Below are 25,805 nucleotides of genomic sequence, written 5' to 3' on the forward strand. Positions count from 1 at the left end.
GCACCATCTCCAGTGTTGTCCATGTCTCTACCCATCACCATCTCCAGTGTTGTCCATGTCTCTACCCATCACCATCTCCAGTGTTGTCCATGTCTCTCTCCATCACCATCTCCAGTGTTGTCCATGTCTCTACCCATCACCATCTCCAGTGTTGTCCATGTCTCTCTCCAGCACCATCTCCAGTGTTTTCCATGTCTCTCTCCATCACCATCTCCAGTGTTGTCCATGTCTCTACCCATCACCATCTCCAGTGTGTCCATGTCTCTCTCCATCACCATCTCCAGTGTTGTCCATGTCTCTCCATCACCATCTCCAGTGTTGTCCATGTCTCTACCCATCACCATCTCCAGTGATGTCCATGTCTCTCTCCAGCACCATCTCCAGTGTTGTCCATGTCTCTCTCCATCACCATCTCCAGTGTTGTCCATGTCTCTACCCATCACCATCTCCAGTGTTGTCCATGTCTCCCTCCAGCACCATCTCCAGTGTTGTCCATGTCTCTACCCATCACCATCTCCAGTGTTGTCCATGTCTCTACCCATCACCATCTCCAGTGTTGTCCATGTCTCTCTCCATCACCATCTCCAGTGTTGTCCATGTCTCTACCCATCACCATCTCCAGTGTTGTCCATGTCTCTCTCCAGCACCATCTCCAGTGTTTTCCATGTCTCTCTCCATCACCATCTCCAGTGTTGTCCATGTCTCTACCCATCGACATCTCCAGTGTGTCCATGTCTCTCTCCATCACCATCTCCAGTGTTGTCCATGTCTCTCCATCACCATCTCCAGTGTTGTCCATGTCTCTACCCATCACCATCTCCAGTGATGTCCATGTCTCTCTCCAGCACCATCTCCAGTGTTGTCCATGTCTCTCTCCATCACCATCTCCAGTGTTGTCCATGTCTCTACCCATCACCATCTCCAGTGTTGTCCATGTCTCTCTCCATCACCATCTCCAGTGTTGTCCATGTCTCTCTTCATCACCATCTCCAGTGTTGTCCATGTCTCTACCCATCACCATCTCCAGTGTTGTCCATGTCTCTACCCATCACCATCTCCAGTGTTGTCCATGTCTCTCCATCACCCTCTCCAGTGTTGTCCATGTCTCTCTCCATCACCATCTCCAGTGTTGTCCATGTCTCTCCATCACCATCTCCAGTGTTGTCCATGTCTCTACCCATCACCATCTCCAGTGATGTCCATGTCTCTCTACAGCACCATCTCCAGTGTTGTCCATGTCTCTACCCATCACCATCTCCAGTGTTGTCCATGTCTCTACCCATCACCATCTCCAGTGTTGTCCATGTCTCTCTCCAGCACCATATCCAGTGTTGTCCATGTCTCCCTCCAGCACAATATCCAGTGTTGTCCATGTCTCTCTCCAGCACCATCTCCAGTGTTGTCCATGTCTCTCTCCATCACCATCTCCAGTGTTGTCCATGTCTCTCTTCATCACCATCTCCAGTGTTGTCCATGTCTCTACCCATCACCATCTCCAGTGTTGTCCATGTCTCTACCCATCACCATCTCCAGTGTTGTCCATGTCTCTCCATCACCCTCTCCAGTGTTGTCCATGTCTCTCTCCATCACCATCTCCAGTGTTGTCCATGTCTCTCCATCACCATCTCCAGTGTTGTCCATGTCTCTACCCATCACCATCTCCAGTGATGTCCATGTCTCTCTACAGCACCATCTCCAGTGTTGTCCATGTCTCTACCCATCACCATCTCCAGTGTTGTCCATGTCTCTACCCATCACCATCTCCAGTGTTGTCCATGTCTCTCTCCAGCACCATATCCAGTGTTGTCCATGTCTCTCTCCAGCACAATCTCCAGTGTTGTCCATGTCTCTCTCCATCACCATCTCCAGTGTTGTCCATGTCTCTACCCATCACCATCTCCAGTGTTGTCCATGTCTCCCTCCAGCACCATATCCAGTGTTGTCCATGTCTCTCTCCAGCACCATCTCCAGTGTTGTCCATGTCTCTCTCCATCACCATCTCCAGTGTTGTCCATGTCTCTCTCCAGCACCATCTCCAGTGTTGTCCATGTCTCTCTCCATCACCATCTCCAGTGTTGTCCATGTCTCCCTCCAGCACCATCTCCAGTGTTGTCCATGTCTCTCTCCAGCACAATCTCCAGTGTTGTCCATGTCTCTCTCCATCACCATCTCCAGTGTTGTCCATGTCTCTACCCATCACCATCTCCAGTGTTGTCCATGTCTCTCTCCATCACCATCTCCAGTGTTGTCCATGTCTCTCTCCATCACCATCTCCAGTGTTGTCCATGTCTCTCTCCATCACCATCTCCAGTGTTGTCCATGTCTCTACCCATCACCATCTCCAGTGTTGTCCATGTCTCTACCCATCACCATCTCCAGTGTTGTCCATGTCTCTACCCATCACCATCTCCAGTGTTGTCCATGTCTCCCTCCAGCAGTCCCAGTGTTGTCCATGTCTCTCTCCAGCACCATCTCCAGTGTTGTCCATGTCTCTCTCCAGCACCATCTCCAGTGTTGTCCATGTCTCTCTCCATCACCATCTCCAGTGTTGTCCATGTCTCTACCCATCACCATCTCCAGTGTTGTCCATGTCTCTACCCATCACCATCTCCAGTGTTGTCCATGTCTCTCCATCACCCTCTCCAGTGTTGTCCATGTCTCTACCCATCACCATCTCCAGTGTTGTCCATGTCTCTCTCCATCACCATCTCCAGTGTTGTCCATGTCTCTCCATCACCATCTCCAGTGTTGTCCATGTCTCTACCCATCACCATCTCCAGTGATGTCCATGTCTCTCTACAGCACCATCTCCAGTGTTGTCCATGTCTCTACCCATCACCATCTCCAGTGTTGTCCATGTCTCTACCCATCACCATCTCCATGTGTTGTCCATGTCTCTCTCCAGCACCATATCCAGTGTTGTCCATGTCTCCCTCCAGCACAATATCCAGTGTTGTCCATGTCTCTCTCCAGCACCATCTCCAGTGTTGTCCATGTCTCTGCCCATCACCATCTCCAGTGTTGTCCATGTCTCTACCCATCACCATATCCAGTGTTGTCCATGTCTCCCTCCAGCACCATATCCAGTGTTGTCCATGTCTCTCTCCAGCACCATCTCCAGTGTTGTCCATGTCTCTCTCCATCACCATCCCCAGTGTTGTCCATGTCTCTCTCCAGCACCATCTCCAGTGTTGTCCATGTCTCTCTCCATCACCATCTCCAGTGTTGTCCATGTCTCCCTCCAGCACCATCTCCAGTGTTGTCCATGTCTCTACCCATCACCATCTCCAGTGTTGTCCATGTCTCTACCCATCACCATCTCCAGTGTTGTCCATGTCTCTCTCCATCACCATCTCCAGTGTTGTCCATGTCTCTACCCATCACCATCTCCAGTGTTGTCCATGTCTCTCTCCAGCACCATCTCCAGTGTTTTCCATGTCTCTCTCCATCACCATCTCCAGTGTTGTCCATGTCTCTACCCATCACCATCTCCAGTGTGTCCATGTCTCTCTCCATCACCATCTCCAGTGTTGTCCATGTCTCTCCATCACCATCTCCAGTGTTGTCCATGTCTCTACCCATCACCATCTCCAGTGATGTCCATGTCTCTCTCCAGCACCATCTCCAGTGTTGTCCATGTCTCTCTCCATCACCATCTCCAGTGTTGTCCATGTCTCTACCCATCACCATCTCCAGTGTTGTCCATGTCTCTCTCCATCACCATCTCCAGTGTTGTCCATGTCTCTCTCCATCACCATCTCCAGTGTTGTCCATGTCTCTACCCATCACCATCTCCAGTGTTGTCCATGTCTCTACCCATCACCATCTCCAGTGTTGTCCATGTCTCTCCATCACCCTCTCCAGTGTTGTCCATGTCTCTACCCATCACCATCTCCAGTGTTGTCCATGTCTCTCTCCGTCACCATCTCCAGTGTTGTCCATGTCTCTCCATCACCATCTCCAGTGTTGTCCATGTCTCTACCCATCACCATCTCCAGTGTTGTCCATGTCTCTCTCCAGCACCATCTCCAGTGTTGTCCATGTCTCTACCCATCACCATCTCCAGTGTTGTCCATGTCTCTACCCATCACCATCTCCAGTGTTGTCCATGTCTCTCTCCAGCACCATATCCAGTGTTGTCCATGTCTCCCTCCAGCACAATATCCAGTGTTGTCCACTTCTCTCTCCAGCACCATCTCCAGTGTTGTCCATGTCTCTGCCCATCACCATCTCCAGTGTTGTCCATGTCTCTACCCATCACCATATCCAGTGTTGTCCATGTCTCCCTCCAGCACCATATCCAGTGTTGTCCATGTCTCTCTCCAGCACCATCTCCAGTGTTGTCCATGTCTCTCTCCATCACCATCTCCAGTGTTGTCCATGTCTCTCTCCAGCACCATCTCCAGTGTTGTCCATGTCTCTCTCCATCACCATCTCCAGTGTTGTCCATGTCTCCCTCCAGCACCATCTCCAGTGTTGTCCATGTCTCTACCCATCACCATCTCCAGTGTTGTCCATGTCTCTACCCATCACCATCTCCAGTGTTGTCCATGTCTCTCTCCATCACCATCTCCAGTGTTGTCCATGTCTCTACCCATCACCATCTCCAGTGTTGTCCATGTCTCTACCCATCACCATCTCCAGTGTTGTCCATGTCTCTCCATCACCATCTCCAGTGTTGTCCATGTCTCTACCCATCACCATCTCCAGTGTGTCCATGTCTCTCTCCATCACCATCTCCAGTGTTGTCCATGTCTCTCCATCACCATCTCCAGTGTTGTCCATGTCTCTACCCATCACCATCTCCAGTGATGTCCATGTCTCTCTCCAGCACCATCTCCAGTGTTGTCCATGTCTCTCTCCATCACCATCTCCAGTGTTGTCCATGTCTCTACCCATCACCATCTCCAGTGTTGTCCATGTCTCTCTCCATCACCATCTCCAGTGTTGTCCATGTCTCTCTCCATCACCATCTCCAGTGTTGTCCATGTCTCTACCCATCACCATCTCCAGTGTTGTCCATGTCTCTACCCATCACCATCTCCAGTGTTGTCCATGTCTCTCCATCACCCTCTCCAGTGTTGTCCATGTCTCTACCCATCACCATCTCCAGTGTTGTCCATGTCTCTCTCCGTCACCATCTCCAGTGTTGTCCATGTCTCTCCATCACCATCTCCAGTGTTGTCCATGTCTCTACCCATCACCATCTCCAGTGATGTCCATGTCTCTCTACAGCACCATCTCCAGTGTTGTCCATGTCTCTACCCATCACCATCTCCAGTGTTGTCCATGTCTCTACCCATCACCATCTCCAGTGTTGTCCATGTCTCTCCATCACCATCTCCAGTGTTGTCCATGTCTCTACCCATCACCATCTCCAGTGTGTCCATGTCTCTCTCCATCACCATCTCCAGTGTTGTCCATGTCTCTCCATCACCATCTCCAGTGTTGTCCATGTCTCTACCCATCACCATCTCCAGTGATGTCCATGTCTCTCTCCAGCACCATCTCCAGTGTTGTCCATGTCTCTCTCCATCACCATCTCCAGTGTTGTCCATGTCTCTACCCATCACCATCTCCAGTGTTGTCCATGTCTCTCTCCAGCACCATATCCAGTGTTGTCCATGTCTCCCTCCAGCACAATATCCAGTGTTGTCCATGTCTCTTTCCAGCACCATCTCCAGTGTTGTCCATGTCTCTGCCCAGCACCATCTCCAGTGTTGTCCATGTCTCTGCCCATCACCATCTCCAGTGTTGTCCATGTCTCTACCCATCACCATATCCAGTGTTGTCCATGTCTCCCTCCAGCACCATATCCAGTGTTGTCCATGTCTCTCTCCAGCACCATCTCCAGTGTTGTCCATGTCTCTCTCCATCACCATCTCCAGTGTTGTCCATGTCTCTCTCCAGCACCATCTCCAGTGTTGTCCATGTCTCTCTCCATCACCATCTCCAGTGTTGTCCATGTCTCCCTCCAGCACCATCTCCAGTGTTGTCCATGTCTCTCTCCAGCACCATCTCCAGTGTTGTCCATGTCTCTCTCCATCACCATCTCCAGTGTTGTCCATGTCTCTACCCATCACCATCTCCAGTGTTGTCCATGTCTCCCTCCAGCACCATATCCAGTGTTGTCCATGTCTCTCTCCAGCACCATCTCCAGTGTTGTCCATGTCTCTCTCCATCACCATCTCCAGTGTTGTCCATGTCTCTCTCCAGCACCATCTCCAGTGTTGTCCATGTCTCTCTCCATCACCATCTCCAGTGTTGTCCATGTCTCTCTCCATCACCATCTCCAGTGTTGTCCATGTCTCTCTCCATCACCATCTCCAGTGTTGTCCATGTCTCTACCCATCACCATCTCCAGTGTTGTCCATGTCTCTACCCATCACCATCTCCAGTGTTGTCCATGTCTCTACCCATCACCATCTCCAGTGTTGTCCATGTCTCCCTCCAGCAGTCCCATTGTTGTCCATGTCTCCCTCCAGCACCATCTCCAGTGTTGTCCATGTCTCTCTCCAGCACCATCTCCAGTGTTGTCCATGTCTCTCTCCATCACCATCTCCAGTGTTGTCCATGTCTCTACCCATCACCATCTCCAGTGTTGTCCATGTCTCTACCCATCACCATCTCCAGTGTTGTCCATGTCTCTCTCCATCATCATCTCCAGTGTTGCCCATGTCTCTCTCCATCACCATCTCCAGTGTTGTCCATGTCTCTACCCATCACCATCTCCAGTGTTGCCCATGTCTCTCTCCATCACCATCTCCAGTGTTGTCCATGTCTCTACCCATCACCATCTCCAGTGTTGTCGATGTCTCTCTCCATCACCATCTCCAGTGTTGTCCATGTCTCTACCCATCACCATCTCCAGTGTTGTCCATGTCTCTCTCCATCACCATCTCCAGTGTTGTCCATGTCTCTACCCATCACCATCTCCAGTGTTGTCCATGTCTCTCTCCAGCACCATCTCCAGTGTTGTCCATGTCTATACCCATCACCATCTCCAGTGTTGTCCATGTCTCTCTCCATCACCATCTCCAGTGTTGTCCATGTCTCTCTCCATCACCATCTCCAGTGTTGTCCATGTCTCTACCCATCACCATCTCCAGTGTTGTCCATGTCTCTCTCCAGCACCATCTCCAGTGTTGTCCATGTCTCTACCCATCACCATCTCCAGTGTTGTCCATGTCTCTCTCCATCACCATCTCCAGTGTTGTCCATGTCTCTACCCATCACCATCTCCAGTGTTGTCCATGTCTCTCTCCAGCACCATCTCCAGTGTTGTCCATGTCCCTACCCATCACCATCTCCAGTGTTGTCCATGTCTCTCTCCAGCACCATCTCCAGTGTTGTCCATGTCTCTACCCATCACCATCTCCAGTGTTGTCCATGTCTCTCTCCATCACCATCTCCAGTGTTGTCCATGTCTCTACCCATCACCATCTCCAGTGTTGTCCATGTCTCTCTCCATCACCATCTCCAGTGTTGTCCATGTCTCTACCCATCACCATCTCCAGTGTTGTCCATGTCTCTCTCCATCACCATCTCCAGTGTTGTCCATGTCTCTCCATCACCATCTCCAGTGTTGTCCATGTCTCTACCCATCACCATCTCCAGTGATGTCCATGTCTCTCTCCAGCACCATCTCCAGTGTTGTCCATGTCTCTCTCCATCACCATCTCCAGTGTTGTCCATGTCTCTACCCATCACCATCTCCAGTGTTGTCCATGTCTCTCTCCATCACCATCTCCAGTGTTGTCCATGTCTCTCTCCATCACCATCTCCAGTGTTGTCCATGTCTCTACCCATCACCATCTCCAGTGTTGTCCATGTCTCTCTCCATCACCATCTCCAGTGTTGTCCATGTCTCTCCATCACCATCTCCAGTGTTGTCCATGTCTCTACCCATCACCATCTCCAGTGATGTCCATGTCTCTCTCCAGCACCATCTCCAGTGTTGTCCATGTCTCTCTCCATCACCATCTCCAGTGTTGTCCATGTCTCTACCCATCACCATCTCCAGTGTTGTCCATGTCTCTCTCCATCACCATCTCCAGTGTTGTCCATGTCTCTCTCCATCACCATCTCCAGTGTTGTCCATGTCTCTACCCATCACCATCTCCAGTGTTGTCCATGTCTCTACCCATCACCATCTCCAGTGTTGTCCATGTCTCTCCATCACCCTCTCCAGTGTTGTCCATGTCTCTACCCATCACCATCTCCAGTGTTGTCCATGTCTCTCTCCATCACCATCTCCAGTGTTGTCCATGTCTCTCCATCACCATCTCCAGTGTTGTCCATGTCTCTACCCATCACCATCTCCAGTGATGTCCATGTCTCTCTACAGCACCATCTCCAGTGTTGTCCATGTCTCTACCCATCACCATCTCCAGTGTTGTCCATGTCTCTCTCCATCACCATCTCCAGTGTTGTCCATGTCTCTCTCCATCACCATCTCCAGTGTTGTCCATGTCTCTACCCATCACCATCTCCAGTGTTGTCCATGTCTCTCTCCAGCACCATCTCCAGTGTTGTCCATGTCTCTCTCCATCACCATCTCCAGTGTTGTCCATGTCTCTACCCATCACCATCTCCAGTGTTGTCCATGTCTCTACCCATCACCATCTCCAGTGTTGTCCATGTCTCTCTCCATCACCATCTCCAGTGTTGCCCATGTCTCTCTCCATCACCATCTCCAGTGTTGTCCATGTCTCTACCCATCACCATCTCCAGTGTTGCCCATGTCTCTCTCCATCACCATCTCCAGTGTTGTCCATGTCTCTACCCATCACCATCTCCAGTGTTGTCGATGTCTCTCTCCATCACCATCTCCAGTGTTGTCCATGTCTCTCTCCATCACCATCTCCAGTGTTGTCCATGTCTCTACCCATCACCATCTCCAGTGTTGTCCATGTCTCTCTCCAGCACCATCTCCAGTGTTGTCCATGTCTCTACCCATCACCATCTCCAGTGTTGTCCATGTCTCTCTCCATCACCATCTCCAGTGTTGTCCATGTCTCTCTCCATCACCATCTCCAGTGTTGTCCATGTCTCTACCCATCACCATCTCCAGTGTTGTCCATGTCTCTCTCCAGCACCATCTCCAGTGTTGTCCATGTCTCTACCCATCACCATCTCCAGTGTTGTCCATGTCTCTCTCCATCACCATCTCCAGTGTTGTCCATGTCTCTACCCATCACCATCTCCAGTGTTGTCCATGTCTCTCTCCAGCACCATCTCCAGTGTTGTCCATGTCTCTACCCATCACCATCTCCAGTGTTGTCCATGTCTCTCTCCAGCACCATCTCCAGTGTTGTCCATGTCTCTACCCATCACCATCTCCAGTGTTGTCCATGTCTCTCTCCATCACCATCTCCAGTGTTGTCCATGTCTCTACCCATCACCATCTCCAGTGTTGTCCATGTCTCTCTCCATCACCATCTCCAGTGTTGTCCATGTCTCTACCCATCACCATCTCCAGTGTTGTCCATGTCTCTCTCCATCACCATCTCCAGTGTTGTCCATGTCTCTCCATCACCATCTCCAGTGTTGTCCATGTCTCTACCCATCACCATCTCCAGTGATGTCCATGTCTCTCTCCAGCACCATCTCCAGTGTTGTCCATGTCTCTCTCCATCACCATCTCCAGTGTTGTCCATGTCTCTACCCATCACCATCTCCAGTGTTGTCCATGTCTCTCTCCATCACCATCTCCAGTGTTGTCCATGTCTCTCTCCATCACCATCTCCAGTGTTGTCCATGTCTCTACCCATCACCATCTCCAGTGTTGTCCATGTCTCTACCCATCGCCATCTAGAGTGTTGTCCATGTCTCTCCATCACCCTCTCCAGTGTTGTCCATGTCTCTACCCATCACCATCTCCAGTGTTGTCCATGTCTCTCTCCATCACCATCTCCAGTGTTGTCCATGTCTCTCCATCACCATCTCCAGTGTTGTCCATGTCTCTACCCATCACCATCTCCAGTGATGTCCATGTCTCTCTACAGCACCATCTCCAGTGTTGTCCATGTCTCTACCCATCACCATCTCCAGTGTTGTCCATGTCTCTACCCATCACCATCTCCAGTGTTGTCCATGTCTCTCTCCAGCACCATATCCAGTGTTGTCCATGTCTCCCACCAGCACAATATCCAGTGTTGTCCATGTCTCTCTCCAGCACCATCTCCAGTGTTGTCCATGTCTCTACCCATCACCATCTCCAGTGTTGTCCATGTCTCTACCCATCGCCATCTAGAGTGTTGTCCATGTCTCTCTCCAGCACCATCTCCAGTGTTGTCCATGTCTCTCTCCATCACCATCTCCAGTGTTGTCCATGTCTCTCTCCAGCACCATCTCCAGTGTTGTCCATGTCTCTCTCCATCACCATCTCCAGTGTTGTCCATGTCTCCCTCCAGCACCATCTCCAGTGTTGTCCATGTCTCTACCCATCACCATCTCCAGTGTTGTCCATGTCTCTCTCCAGCACCATCTCCAGTGTTGTCCATGTCTCTACCCATCACCATCTCCAGTGTTGTCCATGTCTCTCTCCATCACCATCTCCAGTGTTGTCCATGTCTCTACCCATCACCATCTCCAGTGTTGTCCATGTCTCTCTCCATCACCATCTCCAGTGTTGTCCATGTCTCTCCATCACCATCTCCAGTGTTGTCCATGTCTCTACCCATCACCATCTCCAGTGATGTCCATGTCTCTCTCCAGCACCATCTCCAGTGTTGTCCATGTCTCTCTCCATCACCATCTCCAGTGTTGTCCATGTCTCTACCCATCACCATCTCCAGTGTTGTCCATGTCTCTCTCCATCACCATCTCCAGTGTTGTCCATGTCTCTCTCCATCACCATCTCCAGTGTTGTCCATGTCTCTCCATCACCCTCTCCAGTGTTGTCCATGTCTCTACCCATCACCATCTCCAGTGTTGTCCATGTCTCTCTCCATCACCATCTCCAGTGTTGTCCATGTCTCTCCATCACCATCTCCAGTGTTGTCCATGTCTCTACCCATCACCATCTCCAGTGATGTCCATGTCTCTCTACAGCACCATCTCCAGTGTTGTCCATGTCTCTACCCATCACCATCTCCAGTGATGTCCATGTCTCTACCCATCACCATCTCCAGTGTTGTCCATGTCTCTCTCCAGCACCATATCCAGTGTTGTCCATGTCTCCCTCCAGCACAATATCCAGTGTTGTCCATGTCTCTCTCCAGCACCATCTCCAGTGTTGTCCATGTCTCTGCCCATCACCATCTCCAGTGTTGTCCATGTCTCTACCCATCACCATATCCAGTGTTGTCCATGTCTCCCTCCAGCACCATATCCAGTGTTGTCCATGTCTCTCTCCAGCACCATCTCCAGTGTTGTCCATGTCTCTCTCCATCACCATCTCCAGTGTTGTCCATGTCTCTCTCCAGCACCATCTCCAGTGTTGTCCATGTCTCTCTCCATCACCATCTCCAGTGTTGTCCATGTCTCCCTCCAGCACCATCTCCAGTGTTGTCCATGTCTCTCTCCAGCACAATCTCCAGTGTTGTCCATGTCTCTCTCCATCACCATCTCCAGTGTTGTCCATGTCTCTACCCATCACCATCTCCAGTGTTGTCCATGTCTCTCTCCATCACCATCTCCAGTGTTGTCCATGTCTCTCTCCATCACCATCTCCAGTGTTGTCCATGTCTCTCTCCATCACCATCTCCAGTGTTGTCCATGTCTCTCTCCATCACCATCTCCAGTGTTGTCCATGTCTCTCTCCATCACCATCTCCAGTGTTGTCCATGTCTCTACCCATCACCATCTCCAGTGTTGTCCATGTCTCTACCCATCACCATCTCCAGTGTTGTCCATGTCTCTACCCATCACCATCTCCAGTGTTGTCCATGTCTCCCTCCAGCAGTCCCAGTGTTGTCCATGTCTCTCTCCAGCACCATCTCCAGTGTTGTCCATGTCTCTCTCCATCACCATCTCCAGTGTTGTCCATGTCTCTCTCCATCACCATCTCCAGTGTTGTCCATGTCTCTCTCCATCACCATCTCCAGTGTTGTCCATGTCTCTACCCATCACCATCTCCAGTGTTGTCCATGTCTCTACCCATCACCATCTCCAGTGTTGTCCATGTCTCTACCCATCACCATCTCCAGTGTTGTCCATGTCTCTCTCCATCACCATCTCCAGTGTTGTCCATGTCTCTCTCCATCACCATCTCCAGTGTTGTTCATGTCTCTCTCCATCACCATCTCCAGTGTTGTCCATATCTCTCTCCATCACCATCTCCAGTGTTGTCCATGTCTCTCTCCATCACCATCTCCAGTGTTGTCCATGTCTCTCTCCATCACCATCTCCAGTGTTGTCCATGTCTCTCTCCAGCACCATCTCCAGTGTTGTCCATGTCTCTCTCCATCACCAACTCCAGTGTTGTCCATGTCTCTCTCCAGCACCATCTCCAGTGTTGTCCATGTCTCTCTCCATCACCATCTCCAGTGTTGTCCATGTCTCTCTCCATCACCATCTCCAGTGTTGTCCATGTCTCTCTCCAGCACCATCTCCAGTATTGTCCATGTCTCTCTCCAGCACCATCTCCAGTGTTGTCCATGTCTCTACCCATCACCATCTCCAGTGTTGTCCATGTCTCTCTCCATCACCATCTCCAGTGTTGTCCATGTCTCTACCCAGCACCATCTCCAGTGTTGTCCATGTCTCTACCCAGCACCATCTCCAGTGTTGTTTTACATTTTTTTCTTTCTCGAGCTGCAGTTCCATCTCCAGCAGTCCCAGGGTCGTCCATGTTTCTACCCAGGCTGCTGTGTAGTCTACTGGTGGGGTCTCCCTACCTGCTGGTGACCATCATACTGCTGGTGAAAGGCTGCAGGAGCAGGGCTCAAGGTGAGAACCTGAGTTTATACAGGATCGCCTCATTTGTAAATCAGAATTATATTATTTTGGCCATTGAAATGCTATTAAAATGAGATCCAACAAGAACAACAAGGGAAATCCAGGGAATAAAAACTAAAGTGTCAATGTATGTTGATTATTCTAGTCTGCAATCTGGATCCCTGCACAGTCTCAATGTATGTTGATGACTCTAGTCTGGATCTTTGCACAGTCTCATTGAAGATCTCAGTCACTTTTCTAGCCTCTCTGGACTAAAACCTAATTATGACAAGTATTATGTATTGGATCATTAAAAAATACAGTGTTTACACTACCTTGTAGTTTACCAATGAAATAGGCGGGTGGTGAAGTAGACATACTTGGTATTCACATCTATAAAAATATAAATGAACTTACCACAATTAATTTCAATCGATAGTTTGCAAAAATAGATACAATTCTGCAACCATGGAGAGGTAAATACTTGTCTATTGATGGGAAAATCACATTGATTAACTCTTTGGTCCTATCACAGTTGACTGACTTACTAATGGTCCTATCACAGTTGACTTACTAATGGTCCTATCACAGTTGACTTACTAATGGTCCTATCACATTTAAATGACTTACTAATGGTCCTATCACAGTTGACTTACTAATGGTCCTATCACAGTTGACTGACTTACTAATGATCCTATCACAGTTGACTTACTAATGGTCCTATCACAGTTGACTGACTTACTAATGGTCCAATCACAGTTTACAGAAATCACAGAAAAGGGAGGGAACTTGTTTGCCTGCCATATATTAAAGATACAAATTGGCTGAAAGGAACTGGCATAAAAAGAAAAATATAGCAGTTTCATCTGAGGACAAAAATGTAGACAGCTACACCATACAGGTTGCAAATTAAATGGGAGGAGATGTTCAATGTACCAATTCCATGGCACATGGTTTATCAACTGGTACAAAAAACTACACTTGATTCAGCACTTAGAGTTTTTCAATTTAAATTCTTATATAAAATTCTAGCCACCAACAGAATGCTATATTATATTATATATATATTGTTGAAGAGGGGTGGTGGAGGGGTTAAAAAATATAATCAGAATTATATTACAAGGACTGACAACACTGCAGTAGCTCTGACCGAGTCATGTTGTAGTGTTGATAACTAGCTCTGACTGAGTCATGTCTTAAAGTGTTGATAACTAGCTCTGACTGAGTCATGTCTAAAAGTGTTGATAACTGTACTCCCTGGTATTGATAAATAGTTAATAGCCCTGGTATTGATGAATAGTAAATAGTCCTGATATTCATAAATAGTAAATGGCCCTGGTATTGATAATTAGTAAATAGCCCTGGTATTGATAAGGAGTAAATAACCTAGGTATTGATAAATGTTAAATAGCCCTGGTATTGATAATTAGTCATTTGCCCTGGTATTGATAAGGAGTAAATAGCCCAGGTATTGATAAATAGTAAATAGCCCTGGTATTGATAAATGGTAAATGCCCTGGTATTGATAAGGGAGAACTGGACAAAAGCAGGAGCCCCATTGGAAGAGATTTTGATCTGATTCTAAGTAGCACAGTATTGACTAGTAAATCATCTGATATGATTATCATTTCTAAGTGGTTCTGTATTGGATAAGTAAATACATGGCCACACTGATGAACTACTTCTGTGTTGAACAGGTGATCGTGTTGAAGAAGAGTGAGGCTGAGATCACCTGGTCACCATAACAACCATCAGAATGGAACTCATGGAATTCTAATATAGAACTGTGAGTCACAATGCTGTATGTTGTTACATTGTAGCTCCACCTGCTGGAACAATAGTGGCATTTGATCAAATGTGATCTATTAACTGATACATGTATTATTCTGATTGGAATGTGTTTTAATATAATGTGTGTTGTATTATTCATTCAGCAGCTTTAACATCAGTCATATACTGGTCATATACTGTATAGCATTATGGTTGATACATTGTAAATGCCTTCACTTTTCATGTCTATACACATCAACTGATAGGTGTTGAGGTTCAGGCATTATTGTCACAGGTTCAGTATAATGTTATCCCGTTACATGTTACAGAGATAGAAAACATACAGGAGAGGACAATTAAATTATTATAATTATTTTTTTTATTTTCCCATTTTGGTCTCATTATGTTATTTTGTTTAAACATAACTAATTTAGGCCTTTTGTTTTATTGTGGTTCTTGTGCAAAACCATTATTTTTCTATGAATCATCCTGGTAAGATATTGCTTTTGTCTTTGTAGCATATAGAATTAAATAACTGATAACCTCAATCATGTAGCCTGTTTTTTAATCTGTTCTGAATGACATCACAACCACTCAGTTTTTAATTTAATTCCATTCCCTTTAAGTATCTTCTAAATGCTCCATTCCAGGTTTCCCCTACAGCCCCCAGGGCCTTGAGTATCTTCTAGATACTCCATTCCAGGGTTCCCCCTACAGCCCCCAGGGCCTTGAGTATCTTCTAAATGCTCCATTCCAGGTTTCCCCTACAGCCCCCAGGGCCTTGAGTATCTTCTAAATACTCCATTCCAGGTTTCTCCTACAGCCCCCAGGGCCTTGAGTATCTTCTAAATACTCCATTCCAGGTTTCCCCTACAGCCCCCAGGGCCTTGAGTATCTTCTAAATGCTCCATTCCAGGTTTCCCCTACAGCCCCCAGTCATTTCTGCCATTCTGCTCACACCTATCTAGCTAGTCAACAACATTTATTTTATATGATCAGTTGTTACGTTCCTCCATTTCTGTGTTTTGGGTTTGTAGTTTTTGTGTATGTGTGCGTTTCAGGAAATGGCTTCCTGGATTCCAAGCAGCTGATTGGTCGGCCCCATTGATGATTGTAGCTCTGACCCCGCCCTCTCGCCAGGAGAGTTTCAATTACCGACTCCTTCTGCAGCTTGAAAAGCCAGTGTTCCTTTGTTAGGAGAGAGAGCTTCTTGGTATGTCCTGTCTTTTGTTGTTGGTCTGTAATAGTGTTGTGTAAATTATTTTGTAGCAGGTCCATCTGAGGTATGTGTGTGCCAATAGGACTCAGTGTTTTTGATTATCGAAATTGTTGACTCTAAGTTTGTATTCTGTTTCATTTGTTCCCGAAGGGGAAGGCACTTTGGGAGTGCTTAGGCAAGAGGTGTGCGGGCATACATATACCCGTAGTATGTACTCTGTCTACGCACACAATGTAAGACCAGGGCGGACCCTCCCCTGTATTTTGGTTAGCGCGCCAGGTGGTGCTAAGATGGGTAAGTAGGGGGCTCATACCTCTATAGAGTCACATACCTCTATACCTCCACCTACAGTCACATACCTCTTTACCTCCACCTACAGTCACATACCTCCACCTACAGTCCCATACCTCTTTACCTCCACCTACAGTCCCATACCTCTTTACCTCCACCTACAGTCACATACCTCTTTACCTCCACCTACAGTCACATCAATCAATCAATCAATCAATTTTATTTTATATAGCCCTTCGTACATCAGCTAATATCTCGAAGTGCTGTACAGACACCCAGCCTAAAACCCCAAACAGCTAGTAATGCAGGTGTAGAAGCACATACCTCTTTACCTCCACCTACAGTCACATACCTCTTTACCTCCACCTACAGTCCCATACCTCCTTTACCTCCACCTACAGTCACATACCTCTTTACCTCCACCTACAGTCACATACCTCTTTACCTCCACCTACAGTCCCATACCTCTTTACCTCCACCTACAGTCCCATACCTCCTTTACCTCCACCTACAGTCACATACCTCTTTACCTCCACTTACAGTCACATACCTCTTTACCTCCACTTACAGTCACATACCTCTTTACCTCCACCTACAGTCCCATACCTCCTTTACCTCCACCTACAGTCACATACCTCTTTACCTCCACCTACAGTCCCATACCTCTTTACCTCCACCTACAGTCCCATACCTCTTTACCTCCACCTACAGTCCCATACCTCTTTACCTCCACCTACAGTCCCATACCTCTTTACCTCCACCTACAGTCCCATACCTCTTTACCTCCACCTACAGTCACATACCTCTATACCTCCGCCTACAGTCACATACCTCCACCTACAGTCCCATACCTCTTTACCTCCACCTACAGTCCCATACCTCTTTACCTCCACCTACAGTCCCATACCTCTTTACCTCCACCTACAGTCCCATACCTCTTTACCTCCACCTACAGTCACATACCTCTTTACCTCCACCTACAGTCCCATACCTCTTTACCTCCACCTACAGTCACATACCTCTTTACCTCCACCTACAGTCACATACCTCTTTACCTCCACCTACAGTCACATACCTCTTTACCTCCACCTACAGTCACATACCTCTATACCTCCACCTACAGTCCCATACCTCTATACCTCCACCTACAGTCACATTCCTCTTTACCTCCACCTACAGTCACATACCTCTTTACCTCCACCTACAGTCACATACCTCTTTACCTCCACCTACAGTCACATACCTCTTTACCTCCACCTACAGTCCCATACCTCTTTACCTCCACCTACAGTCCCATACCTCTTTACCTCCACCTACAGTCACATACCTCCTTTACCTCCACCTACAGTCACATACCTCTTTACCTCCACCTACAGTCACATACAGTGGGGCAAAAAAGTATTTAGTCAGCCACCAATTGTGCAAGTTCTCCCACTTAAAACGATGAGAGAGGCCTGTAATTTTCGTCATAGGTACACTTCAACTATGACAGACAAAATGAGAAAAAAAAATCCAGAAAATCACATTGTAGGATTTTTAATGAATTTATTTGCAAATTATGGTGGAAAATAAGTATTTGGTCACCTACAAACAAGCAAGATTTCTGGCTCTCACAGACCTGTAACTTCTTCTTTAAGAGGCTCCTCTGTCCTCCACTCGTTACCTGTATTAATGGCACCTGTTTGAACTTGTTATCAGTATAAAAGACACCTGTCCACAACCTCAAACAGTCACACTCCAAACTCCACTATGGCCAAGACCAAAGAGCTGTCAAAGGACACCAGAAACAAAATTGTAGACCTGCACCAGGCTGGGAAGACTGAATCTGCAATAGGTAAGCAGCTTGGTTTGAAGAAATCAACTGTGGGAGCAATTATTAGGAAATGGAAGACATACAAGACCACTGATAATCTCCCTCGATCTGGGGCTCCACGCAAGATCTCACCCCTTGGGGTCAAAATTATCACAAGAACGGTGAGCAAAAATCCCAGAACCACACGGGGGGACTTAGTGAATGACATGCAGAGAGCTGGGACCAAAGTAACAAAGCCTACCATCAGTAACACACTACGCCGCCAGGGACTCAAATCCTGCAGTGCCAGACGTGTCCCCCTGCTTAAGCCAGTACATGTCCAGGCCCGTCTGAAGTTTGCTAGCGAGCATTTGGATGATCCAGAAGAAGATTGGGAGAATGTCATATGGTCAGATGAAACCAAAATATAACTTTTTGGTAAAACTCAACTCGTCGTGTTTGGAGGACAAAGAATGCTGAGTTGCATCCAAAGAACACCATACCTACTGTGAAGCATGGGGGTGGAAACATCATGCTTTGGGGCTGTTTTTCTGCAAAGGGACCAGGACGACTGATCCGTGTAAAGGAAAGAATGAATGGGGCCATGTATCTTGAGATTTTGAGTGAAAACCTCCTTCCATCAGCAAGGGCATTGAAGATGAAACGTGGCTGGGTCTTTCAGCATGACAATGATCCCAAACACACCGCCCGGGCAACGAAGGAGTGGCTTCGTAAGAAGCATTTCAAGGTCCTGGAGTGGCTTAGCCAGTCTCCAGATCTCAACCTCATAGAAAATCTTTGGAGGGAGTTGACAGTCCATGTTGCCCAGCAACAGCCCCAAAACATCACTGCTCTAGAGGAGATCTGCATGGAGGAATGGGCCAAAATACCAGCAACAGTGTGTGAAAACCTTGTGAAGACTTACAGAAAACGTTTGACCTCTGTCATTGCCAACAAAGGGTATATAACAAAGTATTGAGATAAACTTTTGTTATTGACCAAATACTTATTTTCCTCCATAATTTGCAAATAAATTCATTAAAAATCCTACAATGTGATTTTCTGGATTTTTTTTTCTCATTTTGTCTGTCATAGTTGAAGTGTACCTATGATGAAAATTACAGGCCTCTCTCATCTTTTTAAGTGGGAGAACTTGCACAATTGGTGGCTGACTAAATACTTTTTTGCCCCACTGTACCTCTTTACCTCCACCTACAGTCACATACCTCTTTACCTCTATACCTCCACCTACAGTCACATACCTCCACCTACAGTCCCATACCTCTTTACCTCCACCTACAGTCCCATACCTCTTTACCTCCACCTACAGTCACATACCTCTTTACCTCCACCTACAGTCACATACCTCCTTTACCTCCACCTACAGTCACATACCTCTTTACCTCCACCTACAGTCCCACACCTCTTTACCTCCACCTGCAGTCCCATACCTCTTTACCTCCACCTACAGTCCCATACCTCTTTACCTCCACCTACAGTCCCATACCTCTTTACCTCCACCTACAGTCCCATACCTCTTTACCTCCACCTACAGTCACATACCTCTATACCTCCGCCTACAGTCACATACCTCCACCTACAGTCCCATACCTCTTTACCTCCACCTACAGTCCCATACCTCTTTACCTCCACCTACAGTCACATACCTCTATACCTCCACCTACAGTCACATACCTCTTTACCTCCACCTACAGTCCCATACCTCTTTACCTCCACCTACAGTCCCATACCTCTTTACCTCCACCTACAGTCACATACCTCCACCACTCCAGTCACATACCTCTTTACCTCCCCGGGGAGTTGAGTGTAGCAGCATGTTGCGTTCCCTCCTCCAAGGCCTTGTCTCAGGGTAGTAAAGAGCGTAACATCAATGTTCTTGGCACATCCCAAGTTGTTGTAAATTGAAATATTTTCTACTAGTTGTCCAGTAGCAATTTTAGAAAGTAAATCTTGGTGGGTCAAGGTAAAAAAAAAAAAAAGATTCATGACAACAAAGCCACAGTCCAACACTACACAATACATTAATTTCACTTTAACGGTGACAAACGTTGCACACAAACTTTTTAGGGCCTCCGTAAAGCTGTCCCAACAGCAGAGCCTTCTTTCCAGCACCATGGAGTGAATCCTTACCACCACTACCCCAGAGCCTCAGTGGAGCCTTGTCTGGCAGATAAACAGTTCATTCAGCCTCATTAACTGCTTTTTTAAAAACATAGCTGATATGGCTGACTTTCTTAAACAAATGTGGTTTCTACTGACAATTGAGATGTACAAATTATGGCATAAGGGAACGATGAGTGGACACATTTTATTCAGACAATGAGTGAGCTGAGACAGACGTAGCACTTTTGAAATGTACAGCTTCAGAATTCAGAACATGGGCCGTTCTTACAGTATTCTACCTGTACACCAAGTCAGAACCGTAGCATATACAAGGGGGGCATATAAGCAGACAATGAAATCTCTTACAATATTTGATGATGACATTTCTCTAAAACAGGCTATAGGCTACATGTGCACCACCAAGTCAGAACAGTAGGCTAAATTATGAGGGGAAAGAGACCACATTATTTGGGTGAGGAACAGCTTACTACCCAACATACACGTAGGATGACTTTCATAGCTACAGTATACATATCTACCTGGCATATTACATAATTTATGCAGTAGCATACAAAACATTTTTGGCGGTCCTTCTTGTGGGCAAATGTTCTCATCAAAGTCTGTCGTTCTCTGTATTTATGTTGCTTTCAAGACAACTGGGAATTCTGAAGAAAACAAGGTTGAATCATGACGTAAGTTATCTTCAGGTCGGAGCTCTAGAAAGAGGCCATAGTTCCTGACTTGGAATTAGATTTTGAAAGTATGATGTTGAAATGATCAGTCCAATCAAAGATATATTCTGTATACCACCCCTACCTTGTCACAACAATCAACATTGTTTCCATAAACACTGAGCAGACACTGTTGTCGGTGTCAGGAGAGGAGAATGGCTGCCGTTTTACAGTCCCCTAACCAATTGTGCTATTGTGTGTTTTTGTACATCCTCTCCCTGACTGAGTCTGTAATACCCACGTTTCAAGTAAACCACCATAGTCCCTGTGGCCAAGAATGCGAAGGTAACCTGCCTAAATGACTACCGCCCAGTAGCACTCACATCTGTAACCATGAAGTGTTTTGAAAAGGCTGGTCATGGCTCACATCAACACCATCATCCCACAAACCCTAGACCCACTCAAATTGGCATATCGCCCCAACAGATCCACAGATGATGCAATCTCAATTGCACACCACATTGCCCTTTCCAACGTGGACAAAAGGAAAACCTATGTGAGAATGCTGTTCATTGACTACAGCTCAGTGTTCAACACCATAGTGCCCACAAAGCTCATCACTAAGCTAAAGACCCTGGGACTAAACACCTCCCTCTGAAACTGGATCCTGGACTTCCTGACGGGCCGCCCCCATGTGGTAAGGGTAGGTAACAACACATCCACCACGCTGATCCTCAACACCGGGAACCCACAGGGGTGTGTGCTTAGTCCCCTCCTGTACTTCCTGTTCACCCACAGCTGATTGTCCAAGCAGGACTCCAACACCATCATTAAGTTTGCTGACGACACAACGGTGGTAGGCCTGATCACCGACAACGATGAGACAGCCTATAGGGAGGAGGTCAGAGACCTGCAGTGTGGTGCCAGGACAATAAGTTCCCTTCTATGTAAGCAAGACAAAGGAGATGATCGTAGACTACAGGAAAAGGAGGGCCGAACAGGCCCCAATTAACATTGACGGGGCTGTAGTGCAGCGGGTGGAGAGCTTCAAGTTCCTTGGTGTCCACATCACCAACAAACTGTCTGGTCCAAACTCACCAAGACAGTCGTCAAGAGGGCACGACAATAGCTTTTCCCCCTCAGGAGACTGAAAAGATTTGGCATGGGTCCCCAGATCCTCAAAAAGTTCTACAGCTAAACCATCGAGAGCATCCTGACCGGTTGCATCACCGCCTGGTATGGCAGCTGATCGGCCTCCGACCACAAGGCACTACAGAGGGTAGTGCGTACGGCCCAGTACATCACTGGGGGCAAGCTTCCTGCCATCCAGGACCTATATACCAGGTGTTGTCAGAGGAAGGCATAGACTGTCCTCCCTGCTACCACACGGTAAGCGGTACCGGAGCGCCAAGTCTGGGCCCAAAAGGCTCCTTAACAGCTTTTACCCCCAAGCCATAACACTGCTGAAAAATGTATAAAATGGACATTTACATTTGTTTTTGCACTGCTGCTATTCACTGTTTTTTACGTATGCATAGTCACTTTACCCCTACCTACATGTACACATTACCTGGTCTAAGCTGTACTACTGTTAATTATCTATATCATAGTCACTTTACCCCTACCTACATGTACAAATTACCCCGTCTAACCTGTATCCCCACATATTGACTTGGTACCGGCACCCCTGTATATAGCCTCGTTGTTGTTATGTCATTTTATTGTGTTACTTTATATATTTTTTTTTACTTTAGTTTATTTAGTAAATATTTTCTTAACCTTTAACGAGTCACCAACCCGGATCCGGGATCACCCCCCACTCCCCCCCCCACTGAGTAGCATAGCTAGCATAGCGTCACAAGTAAATTGTAGCATCTAAATATCATTAAATCACAAGTCCAAGACACCAGATGAAAGATACAGATCTTGTGAATAAAGCCACCATTTCAGATTTTTAAAATGTTTTACAGGGAAGACACAATATGTAAATCTATTAGCTAACCACGTTAGCATAAGACACAATTTTTTTACTCCAACAGTTTTTTCCTGCGTCAGTAGCTATCACTAATTCGACTAAATAAAAATATATATAGCCACTAACCAAGAAACAACTTCATAAGATGACAGTCTGATAACATATTTATGGTATAGCATAGTTTTTTTTTGAAAAATGTGCATTTTTCAGGTATAAATCACAGTTCTACATTGCAGCTGCAATCTGAAATAGTGCTGACGCAGCCAGAACAATTACAGAGACCAACGTCATATAACTAATTACTTATCTTAAAACATTTCAGAAAAATACACAGCGTACAGATATTGAAAGCCCAACATCTGGTGAATCCAAACAATATTTCAGATTTATTAAATGTTTTATAGCGAAAACAAAATGTAGCGCTAAATTAGCATAGCCACGCCAGCCAGAACCAGCTGGGCGCCCGCGACCAGTTCACATGCACGACAGATATATGAAATAACATCGTAAATTGGGTCTTACTATTGCTGATCTTTCATCAGAATGTTGATCAATGTGTCCTTAGTCCTGATGAGTCGTTCAATCCATTCATAATGGCAACTTTCCCTCTTCATTTAGCATATGTACTGGTCGACTGGCCAAAGTAAAAAAAAGTCACAGAACGGAACACGGCAAAACTCCCGAAAAAATTCAAATAATCTGATTAAACTATATTGAAAAAACATACATTAAGATGATATGGTCACATGTATCAAACAAACTTCGAGACGGAGATAGTTTTCATCCGTAACGGCAGCAAAACAGTAGACAATCGCACCTCCAAATAGCGCGAGTCAGAGAACCGGAAGTTGTCGGTCACGCCAAAGAAATAGGTCTTATTTCACGTCAGTACAAGGTAAACAAAAAATTTCTCCTCTGACGTCCTCTTGACACCCAGAGGAAGACGAATGAAGTGTGTTTCGGGTCATAGGTGGCGTGACCATATATAGGCAGAGCGTTGAAGCGAGCATACACATCTTGCATTCTTCTTCTTGGTCAGGGAAAGTGCTGTCAAATGACTTCTGTTTAACTCAGAGACAAAATTGAAACGGTTTTAGAAACTATAGATTGTTTTCTATCCAATGGTATTAATTATATGCATATGTAAGAGCAATAATTGAATAAGAGGCAGTTTAATCTGTAGAGGAAATTATGCTAATGCGAAAACAGCACCCCCTATAGTGGCAAGATTAACTCTATTTCTTGAACTACATTGTTGGTTAGGGGCTTGTAAGTAAACATTTCACGGTAAAGGTCTACACCTGTTGTACTCGGCGCATGTGACAAATAAAATGTTATTTGATTTGATAGCATGGCTTCAGAATTGGAAGTAGAATAATCTGATCCTAGATCTGTGCTTAGGGACAACTTCTATTTAAAGTATCATCCATGTCTGCAGCCAGAGAATGTAATAGATGTATCACTGTGTTCAGCATGACACCATTACAACACATGGAGCACTGCCATCTAGTGGACAAATCAGGATACAACACATGGAACACTGCCATCTAGTGGACAGATCAGGATACAACACATGGAGCACTGCCATCTAGTGGACAGATCAGGATACAACACATGGAGCACTGCCATCTAGTGGACAGATCAGGATACAACACATAGAACCTCCAGGTCTTGGAAGCTTTATTTGGCAAGTTGGCAACCATTAACTGGTGTTGCTCAAGATAAACACACAAAATGACATTATAGAAAAATGGTTCCAGTCAGTGGTGTCTGTATGTTCTCATGATATACTAACTCTTGTTGTTGATAGATCCAGTCAGTGGTGTCTATGTTCTCATGATAAACTAACTCTTGTTGTTGATAGAGGTCAAGGCTGCAGCGTCTAAAGAGAAGTGCATGAAAAACTGACTGACTAACTCTAACTCTGTTGTGGAAATTTCACACCTCTCTGTTGCTGATGCTGTTGATGGCAGTCAAGGCCGCAGCGTCTAAAGATAAGTGTGTTGGTCACGAAAAGGGAAGGAGGGAGAGAGAATTTAAGAGAAAGGAGAGTAAAGAGATGGACTGACAGGGTTGTGGTTATTCACCGCTGCTGAAGAGAGCGTCTTTTTCCATCCACCATGACGTTCTGATGAACAGGGTCACTAGGTAAAGAGAGAGGAGAGAGAGATGAGTGAGGGACAGAGGAGCTGATCCAGTCTACTGCAGTGAAGACCTCCAACACCACAGGAACAGTTATACACCCCAACAGGTCTCAGTGTTTAATGTGTAGTTAGATACATTTATACACCCCAACAGGTCTCAGTGTTTAATGTGTAGATAGATACATTTATACACCCCAACCTGTCTGTGTGTGTTTGTGTGCGTCTGTTTCCGGTGTGGCTCAGTTGGTAGAGAATGGCCCTTGCAGTGCCAGGGTTGTGGGTTTGATCCCACGGGTGACCAGTACAGGAAAAATAACAATCATGTATCAACTCACTACTGTAAGTTGCTCTGGAAAAGAGTTAAATGACCAAAATATGTTTGTAAAATGTGTGACAGAGGAACAGAGGTGTTTAACAATGGGTGATGTTGTTCACGTACAGCTATAACCTAAAACAGACACAGATCTACTGCTCTGATAAGTCTATGTGCGGGGTGGAGACAGCCTCTATTTTTACTAATACTTTCAGATGTAAGGACATTTGGCTTGGTGACTTTGGGTATTTTGAGCATCATGTTATACTGTTTAAATGTCAGCCACCAGACCAGAGCATCATGTTATACTGTTTAAATGTCAGCCACCAGAGTATCATGTTATACTGTTTAAATGTCAGCCACCAGACCAGAGCATCATGTTATACTGTTTAAATGTCAGCCACCAGACCAGAGCATCATGTTATACTGTTTAAATGTCAGCCACCAGAGTATCATGTTATACTGTTTAAATATCAGCCACCAGACCAGAGCATCATGTTATGACTGGACCAGATCCACCTGGAACTAAACACAGGAGAGAGAGAGGATACTAACACAGACTGGACCAGCTGAGAGAGGATAGTCATATTAACACAGATTGGACCAGCTGAGAGAGGATAGTCA

General features: G+C 46.4%; 1 protein-coding gene across 1 annotated transcript in view; it reads left to right on the forward strand.

The window, feature by feature from the left end:
• LOC129835547 (Fc receptor-like protein 5) overlaps window positions 1-15,189 on the forward strand; it is a 70,607-nt gene extending 55,418 nt beyond the window's left edge. Inside the window, exons 7-8 of the mRNA XM_055901228.1 lie at window positions 12,766-12,894; window positions 14,580-15,189. Of these exons, the coding sequence (XP_055757203.1) occupies window positions 12,766-12,894; window positions 14,580-14,602 (152 nt within the window). The 3' untranslated portion in view covers window positions 14,603-15,189. The remainder of the gene's footprint in view (window positions 1-12,765; window positions 12,895-14,579) is intronic.
• The last annotated feature ends 10,616 nt before the right edge of the window (window positions 15,190-25,805 follow it).

The sequence above is a fragment of the Salvelinus fontinalis genome, chromosome 36, assembly GCF_029448725.1.
Source record: "Salvelinus fontinalis isolate EN_2023a chromosome 36, ASM2944872v1, whole genome shotgun sequence".
Classification (NCBI taxonomy): Eukaryota; Metazoa; Chordata; class Actinopteri; order Salmoniformes; family Salmonidae; genus Salvelinus; species Salvelinus fontinalis.